Source organism: Columba livia, chromosome 18 (assembly GCF_036013475.1).
Source record: "Columba livia isolate bColLiv1 breed racing homer chromosome 18, bColLiv1.pat.W.v2, whole genome shotgun sequence".
Lineage (NCBI taxonomy): Eukaryota > Metazoa > Chordata > Aves > Columbiformes > Columbidae > Columba > Columba livia.
In genome coordinates this window covers 12,648,614-12,672,373 of record NC_088619.1, presented here as the reverse complement: position 1 = coordinate 12,672,373, position 23,760 = coordinate 12,648,614, and the positions used below count along the sequence as shown (strand labels likewise).

Genomic DNA, 23,760 nt, shown 5'->3' with positions numbered 1-23,760 from the left:
AAATGATGCTTATTTATCTATTTTACTGCCAGTGGGCGGTTCTGCTCTTTGCACGAGGGGCTCGGGCTGCCGTGCGGTGCTTTCCCTGCAGGGGGGTGGCGGGAGCGATGCTCAGATTTTAAAATACTCATTAAAATATTTGTTAGGCTCTTTCCACCTGAGAGTCTCTCTCCAGTGTGGAGATGGTGGCTGACCCCCAGTATCCCATCCTGGGAAGGGGCAATTTGTGGAGTATCATTTTCTTTTGAAGTTGCGCATCCTTTTCCTCGGCTTGTTTGGTGCCGCAGCTGTGCCACGCTCAGGGGTGTTGGCCGTGCCCCGGGAGGTGCGGCGCTGCCGGGAGCGAGAGCCCTGTGAAACATCCGCTATTTTCTGCACCGCATTGTGGTTTTGCTGGTTTGATTCTGGGGTTGTTTTCTGTCATTGCTGGACCGGCCCCAGCATCGCGTCTCCACATGTTGGAAGCATCAGGGTCCCGCCATGTGGGGATCAGAAACCTTTCCCCTGGAAACAAGTTGTCGGGCTTTGCTGTGAAAAGGCAGATAAAGGCTGGTTAAACTCATCCCTTATTGAAATACTAGAGGAAAATTTAAGGAGTACATTTTCCGTGTACGTGAGTGTGGTTCCCAGCTGAATTCCCGCGCCGTGGCGGAGGAAGGAGAGCTTGGCTGAGTCATCCCCGTCTTCCCACCCCGGGCTGCGAGAGATCGATTTGCTTTGGATTCAAAGGAAGCAAAAGGAGCCCAGCTCCTTCCCTGATAAACACCGGTGGGGGTTCACATCCCCTATATTTTTGAGACTGATTTTTGAGAGGTATTTTGCTGCTCCTGGTATCTGCTGAGCCAAGAGCAGCCCCCGGGAGACAGAGTCCTGGGATCTTGTAAATGTTGAGGGGCAGAGATGGGGATGATGATGAGCACAGCGTTGTGCTCTGCATGGCCAGGGCTGTGTGATAACCCTCTGCAAGGACAGATGTGGATAAACCCCTGGAAAACTGGCCCGTCCTTGCTGTAGGGGCATCCCGGTGCAAACTGGGATGGCTGGGCTGGGGCCGAATGCAGCCACACAGCCTGTTTCTGCTTAAACTGCTAGAGACGGGAGTTTTCATTTCTGAGATGTTCATCCCAGATCCATAAATTAGAAACTGTCAAAGGAAAAAAAGCCCAGAGTCTTGTCTAAGAGTCTCGTCTCGCAGCTGAGGCTGCTGCCGAATCCTCCGTTGTGCAGCACACGCTGCGGGTCGAGCCTCGGCTTTGCTTTTCTGCTTTTACCCTGAGGACTACCTAAAATAGGAGAATTAAAAATTTAGTAGCAGGCTGGGTAGTGCTGTCGTGCGGCAGCAGAAGCCTGGGATCCTTTCATCAAGGCGAGAAGGCATCTCCTGCTCCTCCGGCAGGGCGCAGTTCAGACCCGTGTTCTCCCCCTAGGGCATGGCCCCGCTGCAGCGCACGGCTCCTCTGGAGCGGGAGAGACCAAATCTCCTGCTCTCCTTCCCGGGAGCTCGTTACACACCAGCTAACGAGCCTCGCTGAGCCTCGGAGCGGCCGCTGGGCTGGGGGCGTGCCTGGGGTGCCGCTGGGACCCGACCCAGCGCCGCTGGAAATCCGCTTTGGTGGCAGAAAACACCGTTGTTCCGCTGGAGTTTGTGTCTGTGCGGGGGGCGGCTGGTGTGTGCGATACTGTTGTCATGTCACACTCCAAGCTTCACCCGTCTCTGCGGCAGGTGATGCTCCTGAAACCCCCAGGGTTTGGTTTTGCCAGGAAAACGGGCAAAAATCCTATTTGCTTGTCCCTTTAGGAGGAGCCAGGTTGGCCTCTGCACCCCCAGATTTGATCAGTTGTTGCTCCTAGATATTCCCTGCTCCTGATCTGCAGAAGAAAGGTGATAATTTGGGAAATATGCTGCTTGGAGAACAGTGTTAACAGTGCTAACAGTGTCTCTCAGCTGTGCTGCTTCCATCTCTGGTTAAACCTCTGGGCTCTAATGCATTTATTCATTGATTTTTATTTTCAAACGAATTTAAATAATTTGCAAAGAGAATTTCTGTAGCTGAAGTCACCGTGTCCTTGCTGGATAAAAAAAGAGGAGCAGGCGACTTTGAATAACGGGTGTGCTAGAGCGAAAGAATAAGAGAAATAACAGAGCAAGAATCGAGCAGCTCGTTTTCCTCGTCTCCAGTTTGGCATCTTGAACATGCGGCAAAGGGCTGTTGTGGTAACAACAACCGCTGTTGTGACACGGCGGCGTGGTCACCCTGTGGTACCAATGTCTGCTCCTGCAGATCATGCGACATTAGTTTCTGCTCGCTGGATTTCTGTGCTGTCATTCCACTCTAATTAAGAAAAACTAGTTCTAGAACAGGCAGGAGAGAAGAGCAGCGGGAAGATGGGCTGCGGGTTGAGGTGCAGGTGTGTGTGTGGAGATGATGCCAAAGGCCCCTTGTGCAGGTGGCTCCTGGCAGACGTGTAGATGCCGGTGGGACCCACGATGCCGGTGGGACCCGTGGTGCCGGTGGCTCCGGTGAAGCCCACGTCACCCCACGTCACCCCCCGGGCTGCCGGGAGCAGGGTCAGCAAGGTTGTCAGCTGAGCCCTGATTAAATAGCTCCTGATAAAACTTCCCGCTTTCTTTTAAAGCAGGTGAGGCGACGGCGTTGTCTTTCCTCTCCTCAGAGATCCGCCGTGTCTGATCTCGCTCCGCTCAGCAGCCGTCCCCTGCCAAGGAGCAGAGATCTGAACGTAGCTCAGCCCTCTGAAATGAAGTGATTGAATTAACTCGAATGTGTAAGATTTCAGCATAAAATGATTCAGTGATGCGCTTTATCTACTGGGAAGTCTTTAAAGAGCTCTTGGAAGTTAGCATGAATTAGTTTGCTTAAAAGCACCTGGTGCATGTAATTACATTTAACATCATGCTGGCGTTCTCACCCGAGAAATTAATCTTTAAACGCTACAAACATCGAGGTTTTTGGCATTCCTCCTGCCTTCTGACATCAGGCAATCTGTGTCACCTAAGGGTGACAGCACCATGGCCTTGTCACCACTGCGCAGCTGATGCCACGTCACCTCTGTCCCTCGGGTTTTGGTCCTTCCCTGGGAAGCAGCCTTGTGGCACCGCTCAGCGCGAGGTCCCGTGCCTTAGTGGGGGATTTCCCGACCGTTTCTGGGGCAGGAGCGTGGGGCGATGGGCTTGGGGTGGTTCCAGTGCTGGGATCTCCTCCTGAGCATGCCCCCTCGGCCGTGGGGATCCCCCTCTGGCACACGGAGAGGCTGCCGTGGCATCAGCGGTGCTCTGAACGGGGGGTTTGGTGTCTGAGAGCGAACCCCCATGGCTCTTCAGGAACACGGTGCTGCTTTAACGCATCCAGTTGCGCTTTCCAAAGGGTTGATTTGTCTGGGACAACTTGGGCCGACCAGTGCTGTTCCTTTATTGCATTTCTCCAGCGCCTTCCCCTCTGAACACTGCGTTATGGGTTTATTTCCCAAACGCAGGCTGGCAGCTCTCTGGGGTGACAGGAGCTTTGCCGGGTGCAGGGATTACACGGCAGCTGGATGGATCCCCAGCGCTGGGAGATAAAGCGGGGCAGTGATAATGTCTGTGCCTGTGTGTCTGCATGTATGCGATTTCTCGGGCTGCTGGGGATAAACGGTGGCGCATAGAGGGCTGGAGCAGTAATTTCATGCGAGACTCGATGACGGATTGCTGGAGCAGTGGGGGAGACGTTTATGCATCAGGATCAAGGTTTTTGGGGACGGAGGTGGCGTCTGCAGAGTGGGAGAGGCTGGGAAGGGAGGGAGCGGTGCAGCACCAGCAACATGCTCTGGAGCTATAGCCATTGCAAGAAGGAGCTGCCCTGGGTCTCGGGAGCTCTGAAATTGTCCCGGGTCTCTTTTCAGGCCAGGTTGTTCCCGGTGTGAGGTTTGAGCTGGGGTTTGGGGGTATGGGGCTCCCCCTTGCTGTTTGGCGATGGGGGGCAGGAGGGGGTGGGCGCGGGGAAGGCTGGAGCGCTCCAGCGTCCTCCTGGCTCCAAATTTCAAACGGATCCTGGCAATAATGGTGTGTCTGAGAGCAAGTGGTAGTCAGTCATGCTGAATTAAACAACCTTTTATGAAAGCTCCTGTGCACGCTTGGATAAATGAAGGCGCCTAATAGACAGTGAGTCATGACACTCTATTTATCTTCCTCACTGAAAGCCTGAGCAGATGCAGGGACCTCTTTTATCTGCCAGAAACACTGGAAAATGAATCCGTTACGTCCAGGGGCTGCAGGGGTGAGATGACGCCGGCAGGCTGGGGTTGCCGTCACCGCAATGTGCAAACGGGTGGCACGGGCGTCCCATTCCGTCCCTGCCGCAACACCTGCTATGGTGGAGGGGTTGGTGGCCCTGGGCTCTGCTTGGGCACCTGGAACCTGGGCTCGAGCAGCCCGAGCTTTTGCTAGCAGTAAATAAATACTGCTTTTTAAAATACATCCTTATTTTGACCATAGCTGGAACAACAGTGAGGAGCTCCTTGCTCAGCAGCTTTGCTTTCTGCGTGCAGGCTTTCCAGGAGCTGGATTTTCCCTGCTTTTGGGGACCTGTTTCTTGAAATAAAACCTTTTCCCTTGGCGGTGTGATTCCCAGCTCCTCTCACACTGTCAGATGTGTTCAGAGCCCTGGGACTCGCGATGCTCACCTGCCTTCCCACACCTGCCTGCGAAGGGGACGGCAGTCATCCCGCAAGAGGTGCTGCGCTTAATTACTTAGAGTAATTAAAGCCTCTTCCGGAGGTGTTGGATCAGAGCTACGTGCCAGTGTGGCGGTGAGGAGCAGATGCTCGCGAACACCCATCTGCTCTTTAGCATCCCAGCCCTTCTGTGCTCCCTGAAATTCCTGCTGCAGCGGCACAAGGAGGATGAGGAGCACAGGGATCTGGAGGAATTTGGGAAGGGGCCGACTCCCATCGCTCGGTGTGTGCGAGGAATAGCTTTGTTATATGTGTCTACAATGGGATGGGTGCTCGGTGCTGGGGGATGGACCGCTGGCTCCTGTCCCAGGCACTGCCAGTGATCCTTGAAAAAAGCCTTGAAAGAAAGCAAAAGGGTGACGAAAGGTACCAGCGGTGTCCTCGGAAGGCAGCGAGCCGCCGCTGTGCCGCAGGGCGATGCGGGGGTGCTGCTGGGTGCGCATCTGGCTCTGCTTCCCGGGGGCTGTGGCTGTTGGGTTTGATGCAATTTCTCTTCTGGGGCCTCCCCATGGTTCAAAATGAAGGAAAATGAGAGGGGATGGTGTGCGAGGGAGGGTACCACTGCCTTCCGTAGCCGTCAGATGAAGGAGGGATGCTCTGTGTCCCCCCTGTGTCCCCTGCCCGGGGTCCCTGCAGACCCTGGAGCCCATGGCTGTGGGCTCAATTCCTGGGCGCTGCAGCACGAGGCGGATCCAGGGTGGATTTTGCAGAGTGGAAGCGCCGATGGGACCCGTGTGCCACGGCGATGAAGCCCAACTGCCACGACGCATTTGTTACATCTGCTTAAAGTTAATGGAGCAGCGAGGGTTTATGAGACGAGCGGAGCGGGGAAGGGTTCGGCTTTGCAGAGATGTTAATAGCGTCACGCTCGCTGTGCAGGCAAGCGTTTGTGGAAGGGGCTGGGACTGACTATCAGGCCTTGGGGAATCTTCGAAATTTTCCAAGTAATTTTGATTTATCTTGGCCATTAGGGAAGAGAATTTAAGATGCAATTATTTTCCGCACCTCAGGAAGGGCTTGCAACTCCTTGCGTTATAGTTTTCTTTAGCAAATGGTTCCCTCCTCCCTATCCCGCCCCCAGACAAGGGGTCTGGCCGAGCTTGCTCAGCTCTGCTGCTTTTCGTAGAGCAGCTCTAATGCATAACACAGATTTCCAGCTGCAAACGAGCAGGCGCTGGCAGTAACGAGGGTGGTGTCTGGGGGCTCAGAGGAGCCGAGTGGAATTTGGCAGCACCGGGCCGGCTGCCGCTTTGCCGTTACCTGTGTGCAGGGGTTGCGGTTGCAATGGATGTGGTAGAAATGGATGAGACGAAGGCATCACTGGGCGGAGCCTTTTGAAATGAGAGTATTTGATGCTTTTCTTCCTTTGCTGTGTTCCCATGTGCATCAACACCGAACAACTTTTACAAATAATCGGCGAGTGGTGCTTAACCATAGTTTTTAAAGTCTGTGCATCCGTGCTTGGCACTGTCTCCCCTTCTCGCACGCTTTAGAGGTGAGAGCCGGCAGATTTTTATAAATGAGGGTGCCAATTCATCCCTTGAAAGTTTAATCTGAAGGAAGAAACCCTGACCTGGGACTATATTGCTGTGAGAGCCCCGAGATCCCTCCCTCGGCCGCTGGCAGGTCCAGGTCCCTTCTTGGCGATGCGGAGTCTTGTTGCAAAAGTTTGATGGAGAAATTGATGGGGAAAGATGGAGGAGGGTTTGGAGCTGTAAAAGATTTTCCTTCCAGTGTCTTCAGCCAAGGGAGGCTCCAGGTTTCCATCAGGAGCGGGAAAGGAGGAGGTGCTGGGATGCTGCCCATGGGAACGTGTGGTGTCGGGGGTACCGGCTCCTCCAGCCCCCGTGCCCTGGAGCTGCGCTGCAGGTTGGAATTAACACTGAACGGGGTGTCCGGCTGCCTGCGGGGCTCGCACGGGCTCCTCGCACAGAGAATGCGCTGATGGGGATTTGAACAGTTCAGCACATTTAATTTCAAGCATTTGCGAGCTGTGGTAGGAGCGAGGCAGGGCTAAAGCCGGGCCTAACTGCAGAGCAGGAGGGCTCTAAAGCAGATGTGAGAAGCTAGAGAGCTGCACAGACTGCGGCGCGAATTTGGGAGCTAAAGTGCTGCGGTAAGGAGAGTTTTTCTGAGCACACTGAGTAAATAGCGTGTTCGTCTGTTTGTGTACCGCTTGTGGGTGCAATAAAGCTGAGCTCACGGCTAATGCAAACAGTTTTCATTAAGAAATAATCAAAAATAAAAAGCCATTTCACATGCTGATAAGAAGCCAGTTGGGTTTTATATTTCAGCAGCAGTTTAAGCCATACTCCAAGCCATTTATCTTTTTCCAGTGCTGGCTGCAGAGGATATGAAAAATGCAGCAGGCTGCACATATGTAATTAAACTTTTGGCAGAATCTTTGCCCTGCAGCTTTACGAAGAAATTCAATAATGATAAATCAAGTAGAATATATAGAGGACTTTTTGTGAACAAGATTTAAAATAACGTATGTGGCACAGATCATTATTTGCCACGTAATTGCCTTGGCAACGTTCTTGCGAGTACCCTTGTCTGATTGTGTCAGCTATTCTCTCAAAACCACCCTTTCTTCTGCGCTTATCGCTGCTCCAATTTGCTATTGAGGCTTTGCTGATTTCCAGCCAAATCCATGGTTAGCTGTAATTATTGTTTTGTTGCGGCGTTTCAAGCTGGGAGCGCTTTGGTTGTTGTGTTTTGTGTGACAGCCGCACAAGTCCCCTCCTGTCTGTGTCCAACACCCCGAGCTGGTGTCTTCAGTCCACTCTAACGATCTTCTTTTCCTCTCGCAGCACCTGGAAGAGAAACACACCGCTTGACTCCTGTGCGGTTTGAGTCTCACTGTTCCATGTGACACTATGGGTTAAATCACCCTGGGGTTGTGTCCATGGTTTTGCTGCCTTTATCCTCTGCTAATGCACTGGTAATTTGTATGAGAGGCAATTTTGTGTCCAAATTGCCCATCTAAACCACCCTCTGTGCTTTCCCTGTAAAAGCTGTGTCTATTTTTGCATTTACCACAGATTTCCCCCATTTGGTGCTGGCAGGGGCACCGTGGCATCCCCGGCCGTTGTCACCGCTGCCCTCAGAGCTGCAGCAGATGTGCTTGTAAAAAGTCTGATTTCGTCAGAAGTTTTTCCAGTAATACCAAGTACTCTAAGTAGAATAAAGTAACGAAAAAAGGTATCTAATAGAAATGGCACCGGTGTGCCGGACGGAGCGGGTACCTCGGCAGGTGGGGGGCTCAGGTGAAGCAACAGAGCTGGGGGTTTGATTTGTTAGTGAGAGCTGGGAAATGGATCTTTTCTGGCAATTGGAGAGTCCTGCAAACCTCCCTGGTCATTCCCAACAGAACGGGAGGGGCTGAAACCTCCCCAGTGCCGTGAGCGTTGTCCGTCGCATCCCTCACTCTGCTCCTCCGTGGAGCTTTGCGCTTTTTCTCAATGAAAATTCACCCACAAATAGGCATTGGGGGGCTGGAAAGGCTTCGCTTTGACGTTTAAACGTTAGCAAAAGCCTCGCTGCGGGAGTCCTGGGGGACAGCGCAGCTTTACGGTGAACCCATCAACCCCAGGAACGAGGGAAATGAGGAGGAAGCGCGGCTGGAATAAACACGCTGGTGTTTTGTCACTGGAATTTCTCTGAATGCCATGGAAACCGTTTTCCCTGCTCCCCAGAAAGCCCTTGGCTGCGGTGGGGGATTCCTGCCCCTCTCTGCATCCTGCATCCCCCCAGTTTTCATGTCCCGTGGCTCCAGCAACCACTGGGGACAGTGGGGGACGGTGACGCAGTGCAGAGCCCGGCCCGTGGGTCAGCGTGGGTGAGCTGGGATAACGCTGGTTGTGAGGGGTGTGCCAAGCAATTAAAGTAATCCAGCACTCTGGCAGGAGAAGGGAATTTGATCTGCGAGTGGCTCCAGCCTCGGCGGGACTGGCGCTGCTCGTCCTTGCCATTGCTTAAAAATCTTTGTCCCCGCGGGCTGGGATGAAGCTCTGCCACCAAATGTTACTGCGAATTATTGACTGGGCGAGGATTTGGGGACAGTGTCTGGCTCCGTACGGCTAATGGCAGTGACAATGTTTATCTATTCGGCATCTCCTGTGTTTGCAGAGCAGCCGTGGCCTTTTGGGGGAACGCACGAGCCTGGCGGGTGTCACGGTTTGCAGCCCTGGTGACACCGTGCGGGGATGCTCCTGGTCCCGCTGCCATCAAGTGGGGTTTTCGTCTTTCCCTGTTTTTCCAGTTTTAGTTTTATTTTCCTTTTTAGGATGCCTTTACGTGTCTATTTTCATGTTGCGGATGGCACGATGCAGAGCAGTGCTGACACCCCTGCATTCCCCAGGTGACCCCATGTGTCAATTTGCACGAGTCCTCTTAGGCTGAGGTTCTTAATTAGCACTGAAAACACAGGCTGGGCAGCGTGCAGCGGGACGGTCGGCATCGTCCTGCCTCCAAGAGCCGGGGAAGCAGTTGGCATTCCATCAAAACGCTTTCAGACGGCTCCGGGGTGGGTCAAGGGACAGGAGAGAGAATTATACAAATCCAAGGGGAGAGAATTATATTGTCTGAATGTCAAATCTGTAATACGAAGCTGTGGCTGTTGCTGTGTGAGGCTGAGGACTTTGTGCTCCTCGTTTCTTGGCTTCCCTTCACCTTTTCATGCTGACGGTGATCAGTGAAGGTCTTGGTGTGTGTGGGTTTTATTACGGTGCTGCCTGGCGCTCGTTCCACCCTTCACAGCCCTAAATGGGGCTTGGATTTTAGTGGCATGTTTTTAAATAACTGGTTGAAGTAGGGCTGATAGCAACGGTCCTGCTGGGAGCAGAGGTCTGGGAGAGCCCGGGGTTATCTGCTGATGTCTCAGCAAATGGCAGCGGCAAATCTTTTGGTAGCAGAACAAATGGTCACTAAATACGGCTCAGTGCACACAATTCGTGACTGGAGTGAAATCAAAAGGTAGCGTTACGGGGTTTTCCTTCAGCAGCGAAGGCGATGGAGCTGCAGACCTGCCAGGTTTGGGGTTGGTGAGGGGGGACAGTCTCACTGTGGGTCCCTCATCATCCTCATCAGGCCTCAGAGCTCATCCCAGCCAGGTGGGGACATTGCAGGGGGGTGATGAGGAGGAGGATGCAGGAATGAACTCCTGCTTTGCCTTTGGTGTCCCTGACCCGTGGGCTCTGCAGATTGCTTGGGGAAACCCCCCACCCTAAACTGAAACAAAGCAGGGGGCCAACACACCCCCCTTCATCCTTGCTTGGGTCGGTGTTTCTCCCTCTCTCTGCTTTGTCCTTCGGGGAGGGGGGGCAGGAGATGCCCAGCTGTCCGTCTGTCTCCTTGGCTGACCCGGCTCTTTTTCTGTACCCCCAGACAAAGGTGAGAACGGGGAGCCCTACCAGAGGAGGAAGGGAGTTGGGGGCAGCCTGCCGGACCCCCCCCCGCCATTCCCCATGCCCAGGGACACTACCCCCCCGGCCGGCAGCAGCAGCTGGAGGCGGATTCTGCTGATGATCCTCGCTATAACCATCCACAACATCCCAGGTAAGTCCTGGCTGTCTGTCCATCCACCCCAGTCTCTTTCCAGGGTCAGTGCCATCCTGGAGGGGTCAGTGCCATCCTGGGGGGGTCAGTGCCATCCTGGGGGGGTCAGATGGTGGCTGCCGCCTTCTCTCCCTTCTGCTTTTTGGTGCTGCTCACAGATGGCCCCCGGCGAGCAGTGCCTGGTGCCGTTTGACAGGGGCTGTCACATCAAATCCTGCTCTCCTGGTGGGGCTGAGCCACGCAAGGTCTTGGCAGCAAAAGCCCCTCCGAGGGGGGACTCGGGAGGCTCGGCCTGACAGCTGCGTCTTGAACATCTGCAGCCCCGCTCGCTATCGCCAGCCTGTCGTGGGCGAAAGTCGTAAACCCGCGGGTATATTGAGAAAGATGACACTGTAAAGACAACAAAATCTGGTCTCTTTGTGTTTCTCTTCTGGTCTGTGTACCAGCAAGATATGCAGTTTAAAGCGCTGCTTCTCTGCGGGAAGACGTACAGTTGGGTTTTTCTTGTTGGAGGGACGGAGTTTGCCAATAGATGGAGAACTGCAGAGCCCCAGATCTTGAAGGGCTGCATCCTGCCAGGGGCTGGGCTGCGAGACTGCAGAGAAAGGAGTGATCAGAAAAAGATGAGATAGGTTTGTAACAGCGGAGGACGCTCAGCTGCTTTGCAGTTCTTGGTGGTGCTGAAAGTTAACGTAAGGCAACCTTTTCAAACGTTTCTCCTTCCCCTCCCCGTCTCTTCCTCCCTCCTCCGCTTGCTCTGCCCGGCTCAGGTTGTATCCTGGTTGGGGTGAGTGCAGGGGGAAGAGGAAAAAGCTTTTCCGCATAACTTGGGTCTGTAAACGTGGAGAAAAACACGAAGTGCCGCGGTTTCCGAGCTGGCGCGGCCACGTTGGCAAGGAGGCGGCTATTGTCAGCGCCGGGAGCTGCCGCAGCGTCAGCCCCGCAGCCGGGGGGCTCCCCGCAGCCTCACGTGGGCTTGTGTATTTTTGAGAGCGACTTGTATCCTGTGCCAGGGCATCTGTCTGAAATTCCATCGCTGGTCGGGCTTCCCGGGTGCGAAAGCTCCGTTATGGGTCTGTGATCACAGATCCTGCGTTTCTCCCGCTGCAAGGGCACCCCCGGGTTGAAGGGCAGGAAGAGATCCACGGTGGGCTCTTTGTTGCTGGAGTGGGGACGCACGTGGGTGTTCTTGTGCTGGAGCACCGGTGACCGTCCTCCCTCCTGGCCCTGCTGCTTCTCTCTGGGCACTAATTGCTTCATTCCAGCCAGTCATTGGTTCCCAGCACCCACAGGTGCTCCTGCCCCCATGGATTTTCCTCTTTTCATCCTTTTTTTTTGTTAATTATAGGTTTATTGCTCAGATGTCTTAGTTCAGCTCCACGTATTGCCGGGGGAGGCAGAGGTATGGCAGGAGAGGCGAAGAGGGAGCTTTAAATTAGCTGTGTGCACAAAAAAAAGAGAAACGTTTGCACTGAGCAAACCATAATTGGATTTCATCCTTCAAACGAGGTGTCAGGAGCCCGGGGTGAAGAGCCAGGCAGCGTGTGCGTCTGGCTGTGTCGGCTGGGGATTCCTGTCGCTGTCACCAGTAAAACAAGAAAGTTGGTAGAGGAGTGAATGAAGCGTCACCCGTAGCAATAGGTCAATGGCAACGCAGTCCTGGCTGTTGCAGATGCCGCTCTAACCTTTCATTGTGTCTGCAAGAGCACAAAGCCGCCCTCGGATGGCTACAGAGGCTCAGATATTCCCTTTTGTATCTTAAAGGTCACAATATTCAAGCTTAATATCCAGAGAGTTGTGTGAGAGTGATGGTTTGTGGATGGCTCAGCTCTGGGTCACGATGGGGGCGTCTGTCCCTGCCCAGCCCTGTCCCCAGAGTCCCTCTGCTGCTCTTGGCCTGCTGGTGTGTCCCTTTCCAGTGCTGCTGTGGGGCCGGGGGTGACAGTGGCAGTTTGTGCTCAGTGGGGGTGCACGCTGATGACAAATCCCTGCACCAACCTCCTCCTTTCACCAGGGATTTGCCCAAAATCACCCAGACGTTTCAAGCCGCGGAGGTTGGACTTGAGCCCGCGTTTGCCGTCGTGCTCCCCAGAGCCCTGTCTGCAGGTCAGGGGGCACCAGCACCGATTTCACCTTAATCAATAATTCAGATTGTGATTGAAACGGGAGCTCGTGGCCTGCCTTGCTCAGCACGGAGGTCTCTGGGCTGGCATGAAGCAGCAGATGCTGGTCCAGGCTCTCGCTGAGCAGTGGGACAGGGTTAAGCTCGGCTTTCCCAGCGAAGCCGGCGGTATTTCTGTGCTCTGCTGCGGCCCCTGCCTGCAGCACAGGGTTTGGAAACACCGTCTTGTTCTACCTCAATTATGAACCCTGCCAGCGGAACGGCTGACGCTGTAATTAGCACAGACTCCTGCAGGGTAACGACACCTCGGCTGGGGTGGCAGCACCGGCGCGGGGGGGAAGCTCTGCCCAGGTGCCTCCGATGGGCTGGAAATGATCTTGCTCTTTGAAACCTGTGGCGTTTGAGCCCAAACTCCACCAGGTCCCTCCATCTGATGGTTAAAACCCTCACAAGGCCCAGGTCTGGTCCTGTTCTCCTCCGCCGTTGGTGGGGAACGCGCTCCGTCTTTCATTGCCAGCCGAGAACAGTTGTATTTACTTTGAGCCCCATTTGGGGACGAACATGTTTCGGTCTTGGCAATGCATCTATCTTTGGTTTCAGGCAAATGTGCTGGGAGCTGGTTAACGTGCGGGTGAGATAATTGAATGTAGAGACCAGCCTCTCGCATTCAGTCTCTATTTAGTGGGTTCTGCCGGCAAGCAAAAGGTTTGTTAATTTGTTCCAAAGCAGGGACTGGCAATGTAAAGAATAAATTGATAATGACAGGAGATGCCAAACGGCAGACTGTCCCTGCTAATTAATATTCATATATGCTGGGTTTAGTGGAACATTAATTATGTATTTAATCAAGCCCTGTTTATGCTGGTTTATCTTTGTACCTTGGGTGGCTGTTATGCTGAAGACTTCAGATTAATTAAAACGTTACTGGCGTATCACAAATAACAATTAGCGAGGTGTGAGTTGAACCGCCTTTCTCTTTGCGCTCGTTTGGAAGGGAGGAGGCGGCAGGATGGAGCTGGTGGGGCCGTGGGAGCTCTGGGGGGGTTTGCTCTGCTCTGAGCCCAGTGTGGGGCTGCGGGCAGGGGTGTCCGTGCTGCCCGAGACCGAGGTGTCCCCCGGCATGGGGATGCTGCGGAGACATCCCTGCTCTGAACGCTCCCACCGCTGCAGGTGAGATGGAGGAGAGGACCAAGGCCATGTTCTGCAACCGCCATTGTGTCCCGGGATGAAGGAGGGAGGACCAAGGCCACGTTCTGCAACCACCATCGTGTCCCAGGATAGAGCAGAGGACCAAGGCCACGTTCTGCAACCGCCATTGTTTCCCGGGATGAAGGAGAGGACCAAGGCCATGTTCTGCAACTGTCATCATGTCCCAGGATGGAGGAGAGGACCAAGGCCACGTTCTGCAACCGTCATCATGTCCCGGGCTCTCCCTGCAGCCACGGTGCTCACGGGGGTGTCCCGGGCTCTGCGCCCCCCTGGGGTGATGCTCGGGGGAAGGTACAGCCTGGAGAGGGGGCAGGATTTACGGTGCCGGCACCCTGCTTGTGTCCCTGTCACCAGGCTGCCATCGAGGCACACCGAGTCCATTACTTACGGTGGCGGTTCCTCGCATTGGTGATTGATTCAGGCCGGACACCTCCCGCCTGTCCCCGTGGCAGCTCGGTGTCATCTCTCCATCCCTATGGACAGCGCAGAGTGGCAGCAAATGCTGCCGCCGCTTTGTTTTATCCCAAGGAAATGGGGGTAGAAGGGAAGTCTGTGCCAAAGCGTGATAAATGTCAAATTGATTTGAAACATGCTTGTTTGCAGCTTCGCCTGGGAAGGAAAACGCTTTGGCTGAAAGCCCTTGGGCCAGATAGCATGAGACCTGCCTGCTGCCCTCTGCGCGGTGACAACGGGCTGGGGACAGCCCTGGGAGCCAGAGCTGCCTGGACGCTGGCTCTTCTTTATGGCTTCTTACAGCCTGAACCGCTTGTAATGTCCTTTTATGTGTCTCTGGCTTTATGACTGTCTCAGGGAGAGGAGCAGACAGTGGGTTTTGGCTCCAGTTGTTGGCTGGTGGGTGTAGGGGATCCTTTGGTACCTAAATCATGGGGCGGTTTGACATCTCCCAGGTGACCACCCTACACATGGCGATGTCCCACCACTGCGTGACCGAGTCCAGGTTCAACACATTCCCTGGGTGGGTGCAGGGTGGGATGCTGGAGGCTGCAGCTTTTTATCCCTTAAACCAAGGCAGCAAAGTTCAACCAGGGCTTGTCTGCCGGTCCTGAACAGAGCTGGTGTTTGGTGTGGTGGAGCTGGTCCCGAGATGATGGGCAATTCCAGGATGCGGCTGGGTTGCCTGTTGCTGAGGAGCTGTGGGTGGGGGGGTTGTGGCCGCGTGCTGTGCCTCAGATTGGTGTTCCTTGCAAGGGGGTGATTTCCAGGCTGGTGACTTTGTCATTAGCAAAAATTGATTGAATTAGCTCTCCTGGGCCAGGCGCTCCCGTGCACTCGGCCTCCCGGGAGAAAGCTCAGGCAATGAATGTGATATTGCATCTCAGTTATAAAGAAAAGTGATTATTTATATGAATATTCTCAGAGATCCATTTAAAGGTTGGTAACATCATTTTGAATGATGGATTTTTTTTTTGTTGGTCTATTGAAATTGAGACTATTTTACAATTTTTGACTTTAATATGCATTTGGTACCCGCTGGGGTTCGGCAGAGCATGAGAACGGGAGCTGTTTAGCGGCGCTGATTAATCTGTGTCTCATCCGTGTGATGCCTCTTTCTGAAATTACAGCAAACCTCCTTCCACTGTCACTTCTGCTGGTTGCATCACTGTTAATGGCTGTTCTTGGGCACTTTTGGAGCACCTTTGATTTCTGCGGAAAGGCATTATTTTTAGTAAGAAAAAGAAAGAGGAGAAGATTTGTTTGGAGCTTGAATTTCAGAGAAGAGGGTGAAAAGGGGAAGGGAATGTGTCTGTGCATCAGTGGAGCTCCGGAGCTGCAGAGGGCAGCGGGGAGAGCGCTGGCCCCGGGACCTGTGACTTGTCTTTGTGACTCAGAAGGATGCAAAGATGCACATTTGAACAGTCATGAATTTTTCACAGTGCTTTCTGCTCCGGGGAGAAGATAATCAGCCTGGGATGTGGCTTTCCGAGGCCGCTGCCCATCGCAGCGGTTTGATTTCCAGAGGGACCCTCTGGCGCGGATGCGTCAGGGATGGAGCGGTGCTTGGTTTGCGACGTGATGGCCCCGCCAGAGGAGAAAGGTCAGATGGGCTGCAGCCCACAGAGCCAGAGCTGGATGTTCGATGCCAACCGGAGCGTTTCTCCCTGCAGTGACTCATGTGGGATCAGCAGCAGCGCGACACTCACTCTGGGAAAGGTTGCTTTAACCTTTCATTAAACTTGCCGTTAATTGTCGCCTCATCGGCACATATTTTGACACTTTCACCTATTAAGCACCTCGATGGATTGAAGGGACTTGCTCCAAGTCGTTAAGCTTCTTGTGCGAGGGGGTGGAATGTGGGGAGGCGGCTGGGCCAGAAGGATGCGGGCAGCAGCCCCAGCAATGCTCTCTGCTCTGGGCAGCCCCGGGACGGCTCTGCCCGCTCCTCTGCTCCAGACGAGCCGCCACCACCACAATCCTGGTCCTGTGGAGGTGGATGCTGAAAAGCAACCCTTCCATGGGCACAGCGGGGCTCCCCGGTGCCTGTGCACACCGAGCATCGCTGCGTCCCTGCCCTCTGCGGGTGAATAACAGCCCTGCATAAACGCAATTTTGTGTGTTACATGGGCATGGTTGGCAAATCTTCCTGTGCGTCCCGGGGGTGTCACAGCCCCGCACGCTGGCACCGTTAAAGGCGGGAGCAAGAGTCCAGGGGTCTCTAATGCCCCATTGGCAGCGGCTCATATTTCAAAAAGCCATTTGCAGGCAGACACCTGGCAAGGCAGCAGAGAGCTGATAACATACCGTTATCTCTGCGGCATCATTTTTAGTTTGTGATCAGTGTTTTGTAAGCGGTAACAGCCACAAAGGTGACAAAAAGCAATTAAATACATTATTTCCACCAGCTGGAATGAAAGCCCGCTGCAATATGCATGTGGAAGCTCCTTTGCTTTCTTATCCCCATCAGATCTCGCAGGTCTGTTGCATTAAACATCGGTGAGCAGCGGCCTGAGAAATCATTTCCGTGCTCAAAATGAAACATTAAGTATCTGCGGTGGATTCGGGTTGCGTGGGCTTGGGTCGGTCCCTCCTTTTAGAGGTGTTTGGGAAAGAAGTTGTCTTCTCGTCTCCATGATGAAGGAGCTTTGGGATGTTGAGCAGTTCCTTTAATTCTTTAAAACCGGGTGTCCCAGCCTACCAGGTTTGCTCTGTGCAGCTCGGGCACACTCGTCCCCTTCTTGTTCCCAGCTAAAGCCCTTCGGCCGGGCTGGGTGCACTCAGGTGCTGTGAAGACCCAGTTCTGGAGGCTTTTTCAGACAAAGCGCCTATGAAATTACCTGGGAACCCCTCAGGGTAAGGCATTTGGTAGCCCATCGGGGCTTAACATCCCCGTTAATGGCATTTTAACTCCGTGGCATCGCACAGGGCAGTATGGTTTGGCTTTCCTGGAACATCTTGAATTTCTGGAAAACTCAGAGGCCAAGCTGCACCGTTAGTTTTTATCTATTGAAATCAAAGCGGCGCAGTTGGGCTATCTGGGCACGTCAGGAGCTTTTGAGATGTTTCACCTTCTTTCAGCTCAGTGTGTGCTCGTCAGCGGCCTCAGCGCTGCTGAATCGGTGCTTTCTTAACGGGTAAACTCCTGCGTCGCTTACAGAGCTGTCACCGGAGCAGGAGAGAGGGGCTGGCATGCGATGCTGAAGCAGATCCGTGGTGGCTTGCCAGCAATTCCTTACCCAGAAAGGCAATTTCTCTCGGTTTTCTCCATTTCCAAGCTGTCTGGCTTTGCTGTGCTTTCCTGCTGCCGCTGTCCCCACAAACCTTTATCAAGTTTTCCTCCCACACATGGTTTTATTCCCCCGAAGGTGGGATTACCCGAGCAGGGCGTCCCAGCGGTCCCAGCCGTGCCGGCGCCGCAGCTCCGCACGGTGCGCCCGGCCGCGCTCACGCCTTTTCATTGTCTGCTCCCTCCGGGGCATTACGGTGTGAGATAGCACCGAAACGGGTTTATTTTCCCATTGCTTTTTATACAGCCAGTATTTTGGCCGCTGGGCGGGAGCCGTGGGGCTCTGCCTGCATCTGCCTGCGGTTGCAAATAGTCGTGGGAATAACGATTGCCCAGGACCGCTTTGTCTGAGCAGATTAATGCAGCTGGTGCCTTGGGTTTTGTTCTCCCTGTCCTGTCCCCGTCTGTCGGGCTGCGGCGCGCGGATCCGCGGGGAAAGGGGACAGGGCCCCTTCCCCGTCCCACTGTACAGCCCTCTTGTTGGTCGGGAACCCGGGGGAGGAGAGGGAACAAGTGAATAATTCATACCACAAATATTAATACATGCCTCTATAAACTGCTAATTAATCCCTTAAATTTTGTCTTCGTGTTCTGCTGAAAGGATCTGTGGTTAGGGTGATAATTAGGAGTGATCTCCCCTTGTTACTTGACTTCTTCAGGGCTGCAGAAAAGGTATAAACCCAGGTGAAGTCCTGCTTGGCCGATGTCACACTGTCACAGCTCCCGCTGTCCTGCGGCTGAGAGCTCCCCCAGGTCACACGCACTGTCACGGCTCTGTGATAACACATGACGGTGTGATGCTCCAGGGACTCCTGCATCTTTGCTCCGTCCACACCATCTGTTGCTGCTCCCCGGATCCTCTTCACGTTTGGGGAATCCCAGAATCCCAGGTCGGAAGGGCCCACAGGGACCATCTGCTCCAAGGACTTCTCCATGGTATATCCCCCTGTGACAAACCTGCCCGAGCCCGGGGAGCTGTGTCCCACCTGCCTGAGCTGAATGGAAGCCAAACCCTAACGAGCTGCAATCTTTTATAGCAAACCGCAGCTTGGTTTGCGTTCATTAAGTAGCGCAGGAGCCATGACCGGTTTAACCGCAAATGTAGGTGTGTGACACGTGTGTGCGTGGGCAGCAGCGGGTTCTAGTGTGGGGGTGGAAAACCTGACACGTGCTGGTGGGTTTGGTAAAGGTGCTTTTCTTCTCACAGCCTTTGAGGGAATTGGGACTGGGGGGTTTCGGGGGGTTCAGCATCACCCTGCTCTTGTGCTGGTGCAGTTTGCTGGATGTCCTGGGAAGCGGGGAGGTGCTGCCGTGTCCTGAGGAGCAGGAGGATGACGTGATGATGTGGGTGATGTCCCCGCGCTTGGGGAGGTGACAATCTGGGGAGGTGGGAATCTGGCCAGGTGGCCTCTTATGGGGAAATCATGCCAGAGGTGCAGGTATTCTCTCTCAGAAGAGCCTGTGGTTGTGGATGTGGAAGAGAAAAAAGGCTTTCTAAAATGACTTTAACCTCCTGCTTGCTACTCGTATAATGGTGGATATCTGGAAACATTGAACATCGCTGATATCTGGTAATCTCTGCACTTTCCTGTGCAGTAATGGCAAAATGATGTTACCTAGAAGGAACTGGAATTCAATCTTGGGGGAATAAAGGAGTTTGAATAGTGGCGACAGGGACATACTTAAACTCTCATAGAAATACAAACCTCATTATAGCAAGATTAATTTCCCACTAGGAGCTTAACAGTTCTTCAAAGAGCAGGATGAATAATTGATGACATGTTGGCATCCGTAGTACCTTCCTAGAGGAAGCGTGTTCATTTGCTGACCCAGGAGAATTAACTTCATCAGCCCTCGCAGGAGGAGATAATGTCACTCCCGGCTCCGGTGACGCTCCCGCCAGGCTGGGGGTGCTGGGGGGCCCCGGTTCAGGTGGAGCGTGAGCCAATGGGTGTAAAGCACTAAGGTACATGTAGCTGGTGTAATATTTGATATTACTGTGGAGAAAGACTTGGGCAGGTGTTAACGAACCCCTTGCTTGCTTCGTTTAATCAGAGGATGCTTTTGCAATGAGCCCTGTGAGAGCACCGCTGGCCCAGCTTCTGGTGTGTGTTAGAACCTGCAAAGGGTCTCCTCAGCACTGCAGACCCTTAGCTTTGCTCACAAAAGGCATTTACTGCTGTTAAATCCATAATTCTTGCCATTTCTTTCAAAGCTCTGCAGGCACAAACCTCCGCCGAGCCGCGCTCTCCTCATCCGTCCCAGAACCCGCCGTCCCCGGCAGGCAGAGCTGTGGCGTGTCTGTTGTAGGTGGAAATTATTCACAAACCCTGGCTTTTCCTCCAGTCTTTGCCCTCCCTTTAAGCCCAAGATTTTGCCTCTGCTCGGACTGTGGGATGTGAGTTGCTGCTGCTTTTGTTGTCGTGGCAGATCCTCCTCCCTGCTCCATCCCCACTGCAGTGCCTGCAAAAGGGGTTTTTAGGTAAAGATACCCCCGGGTGGGTGACGGGGGGGGCTGTGCTGCCGACAGCATCCTCTTGGATAAACTAGCATCTTTCTTAGATAAATAAACTGCTAACGAGTGGGTGTGTGTTCCCCTGTCACCGCTGTCCTGACCTGCTTGTACATCAAGAGAAGGGGAAATAAAGTCAAATCCCAGACCAGCCCCTCTGCTGCTGTTCCGCAAGAGCGGGCGGTCAGCTCTGCCTGCAGCCTGCCTGAATTTGATTTACTGGTTAACATTCCTGTAGGATATTGTTCTCTACCCACAGCCTATGCTTGTTTTCCTTCTCTTTATGGCATATAAGAGTAGTGTAACAACCGGGGTTAATTTACTCGCCACTATAATTTATCAAGGGCCCGTGAGCCGTCCTTGCCATTTACTCCTTTGGATTTCCAGGGAATCCAAAGGGCTTTTACTTTCAGTTGTTTTGAGGACAGGGTTTCTCCCGAGGACGGTGAGTGGTGGCCGCAGAGCTCGTTCCATGCTCACAAAAGGAGCTGGCGAGGAGCTCGGTGACCCCGTGGGTCCCAGACCCCGGCTGTGCAGGGGGGTTTTCTGGCCGCTGCTGGAGATGGGGAGCGGGGGGCCGAGGGCTCTGATCCCCGCCTGACGCCTAAGCTGCCCTGAATAGGATTTAAAATCGCTGCCTGCTTCATTTCAGCTGGTTCTTTCAGCTTGCCGGGCTCTGGTGGACTCGGGCGGTGGGTGATAACGGGGAGGGTTGATGGGATGGACTCAGCCCTTCCGCTTTCAAGTTGATCCTTTGAACTTCAGGCTTGTGTGGCATTTTGCAGCCGAAGATGCTGGGGGTGAGTCCTGCTACGTGAGCGTGGAACGGGTGCTGGGCAGGGCTGGAGCTTCTTGGAAAATTTGTGTGTTTTGTATGTTATCCTCACCCAGGTCTTTGGTATCGGGGCTGGGCTGGAACCGGCAGCACTGAGCCACATCCAGGTGCCCCAGGACCATCTCACATCTGCAGCTTGTTTTGGCAGCCAGCACCTCGCTCCTGCCAAGCAAACCATCCTCTCCTCCCTGCCGAGGAGAAGGGTTGCCCAAAAAGCACGGCGCTAGCCATGTGTTTTTGGGCTAATCCAAAGGCAAGACACCCTCATGTAGCCCAGAGCCACGTGGTGATGCACCATTTCGGGATTTCACCTGGTCCCCCTGGGGCTGGAGAGCTTTGGCCTCCCCAGGAGCATCCCAGCGCAGGGTGGGAACACGCAGAGCTTTCCACAGTGACGCGGAGGAGATGGACCTGTGCTGGGCCCCATCCCAGCGCCCATCCCAGCCAATTCCTGTGCTCCTGTGGATCGGAGCAGACGGGAATGTTGTCACTGTCCTCCTGGCTCAACGAGCTGGAACGTCTTGTGCTGTTTTGCAGCCCTGCGGTTGGGGCACTGGAGTGAAATGAAAGCAGAATGAAAGGTTGGGTTGTGACAGAATGCTGTGCATGGCCGGGTCCCCTCTGCTGGATGCTGGGGGGAGCTGGGGAGCTCTGGCCAAGCGTGAAGGTGTCGGAGGTGTGCTGGAGCAGCGCGGCTTGCACTCGGTTCCCTCAGCTGGCGTCCTTCTCGCCAGCTATTGAAGTAAATCTCTCCCCGGCTGCTCTGCTCAGAGCTGTGGCTGTCGCGTCATCCTGCGCCGTCACCTTCTGCCTGCCCACGGTGCCTCGACGTGACTCTGTGCTCGGCTGGCTCTGCTCTGCTCCCCTTCTCAGGCTCCTTCCCCGTGCGCCGGCTCCTCCTTGCCGTAGTGTTCCCTCTTGGCCTGTCCTTTCCAGATTTTGCACTGGTTGCCTTCCCTGCAAAGATGCTTTTTTTGGCTCGGAATAGCATCCTCGCTAGACCTTGCTGTCCCCTTCCCGTGTGGTCCCCTCCTGCCATGCCCGTGGTCACTGTCCCCTTGCGCTGAGGCTGCGGAGGAGGGAGCTGGTCCTGCACACGGCAGCAGCCAAGAGCTACAGGAGATGGAGGAGGATGGTCCTGGAGATGCTATGGACTCCCCTTGGCTTTGGGGCTGGTGCTGGACGGTCTGTGGTGCTGTGAAGGTGCCCTGGTTTAGACCCTTGCCCCTCAGCTCTTGCATACCAGATACAGTGCATAACAAAACCAATGGATATCACATTTTTTTGCCCTCGCTGTGGTCATCAGGCTGCCATAACACATCCCGTAGCCATCTGGCATGAACAACAGGAGGCTCTGTAGTGACCCTCCAGCACGGTTATTGCTTTTCAGTTTAGGGTTTTGAAGCTTATTTTATTTTCTCGGCAAGCACGCCATTGCAAGGAGCACCGCAGCCTGCCAGGGTTGGAGCTGATCCTTAAGTTAGCGTAGGATTAGTCTGATCCGCGGGTAATGCCTTATCAGGATAAAGCATCTTGAACTGCAAAGCCAAGGAAGCCCAAGAGAGGCAAAATCTTTTTGTTTAGGTTAAATAGAAGCATTTTCTTGACAGTGGCAGCGAGCTCTTTCTGTTGTTTAAATCTCCGTGTGTCTGCTTACCTGCCTGCAAAACAGAGTCATTCTGGGGCTTGACACCTTCTCTCAAAGAGGCTGAACCAGTGTTATTGAAATGGTGAAGTTATTGTGTGATCTTGGCAGGCTTTTCTAGAGGAAATATTTGAAACAAATGCCAGCAATGGGTTGAGCGCATCACACGTTAGCTGCTGTAGATAATTAGAGGCTTCCCCAGCCTTGGCAGTGACTGGGGACGTGCTGTTTCTGGACCACACATGACACCAGATTGGTTTGGCTGTGGGGTCCCATTGGATGCTCTGGGCTCATAGAACCATAAGGAAAAGACCTTAAAGATCATTGTGTCCAACCATTAAGGGTCAGCAGCCCCTTGGCCGGTGTGTGGTTGTGCTGGTCCTGCCCCGGCTCCCGTGTCCTCTCGTGGGCAGTGGGGACCTGGCCAAGCCCATGGCAGAGCCGCCGTGTCACCTTGTCCTCCCCTCGGGCTGCAGCTTCCACCGGTGGCTGCTTCTCCCTCTCCAAACCAGCACTTCACTACACACCATCTGTTGATTTTAATTTCCCATAATTTGTTTCCATGTATATGTGATTTGTACTTTCATTAATTGTGCTGCTGTTTCTTATTCCATGACACTTGCTTTGCAGCAGGGAAACCATAGCGGTTTTCCCCCTGTCAAAGCTATTTTCATAATTCACACAAATTAGCAATTTTGTCCTTTGAATTTTGCTCTCTGGGCGAGTCTCGCTTCAAAAGAAATCTTTGGGAAGAGCAGCGCCAGACCTGTTTGTGCAGAGCTTCATTACATCCTCACAGCCGCACTGAGCACCACCAGAAAGCGTCTTTTTAAAGATCCGTCCCCAAAGTTTCCTTAAGTGTGGAGCAGCGTCCTTTGAAGCCATCGCCACCTGCAGCCCCTCCGGCCGTCACAGCCCCCACAGCTTCACTCATTCTGGCCCTTTTACTCCATGGTTTAATTCCCCAGCCATGGTGTTTTAGGGACAATTTGGAGCCTCCTTGCCCCGTCACCCTGTAGGTGGGTTGGCGGCTGCTCCCATTCCCCTCTCTCCATCCCAAGCCGTGGATCTCAGCTCTGAAGAGCTGTTGGCCATTGTGGTTCCCCACGCTCAAGGATGCAAATGCTGTGATTATCCAAGTTAGTGCTGCTTTTTATGGTGTGTTTCCAAGGCAACGGGAAATTCAGGAGCCCACAAACACACTCATGGGCCTCTTCTTCCCAGCCCTTCCTCTCCAGCACACAGGTAAATATCGCGGTGACATTTGCCACCTGTTTGAATGCTCCTCTGAACAGTCCCGCTGTCCCCAGCAGCGGAGCGGGTAATCGGCTCCTTGGAAGGTGTAAAGCCCAGAACACAGCCGCAAACAGGTTTACTTTTGTTTTCTTTTGAGTGTTTTTTTTCTCCC

General features: G+C 53.8%; 1 protein-coding gene across 7 annotated transcripts in view; it reads left to right on the top strand.

The window, feature by feature from the left end:
• Positions 1 to 23,760, top strand: part of SLC39A11 (solute carrier family 39 member 11) — a 133,382-nt gene that overhangs the window by 36,847 nt on the left and 72,775 nt on the right. For all 7 annotated transcript variants that reach the window (XM_065035053.1, XM_065035058.1, XM_065035059.1 and 4 more), the window contains one exon: positions 10,117 to 10,287. In XM_065035053.1, coding sequence (XP_064891125.1) covers positions 10,117 to 10,287 — 171 coding nt within the window. The remainder of the gene's footprint in view (positions 1 to 10,116; positions 10,288 to 23,760) is intronic.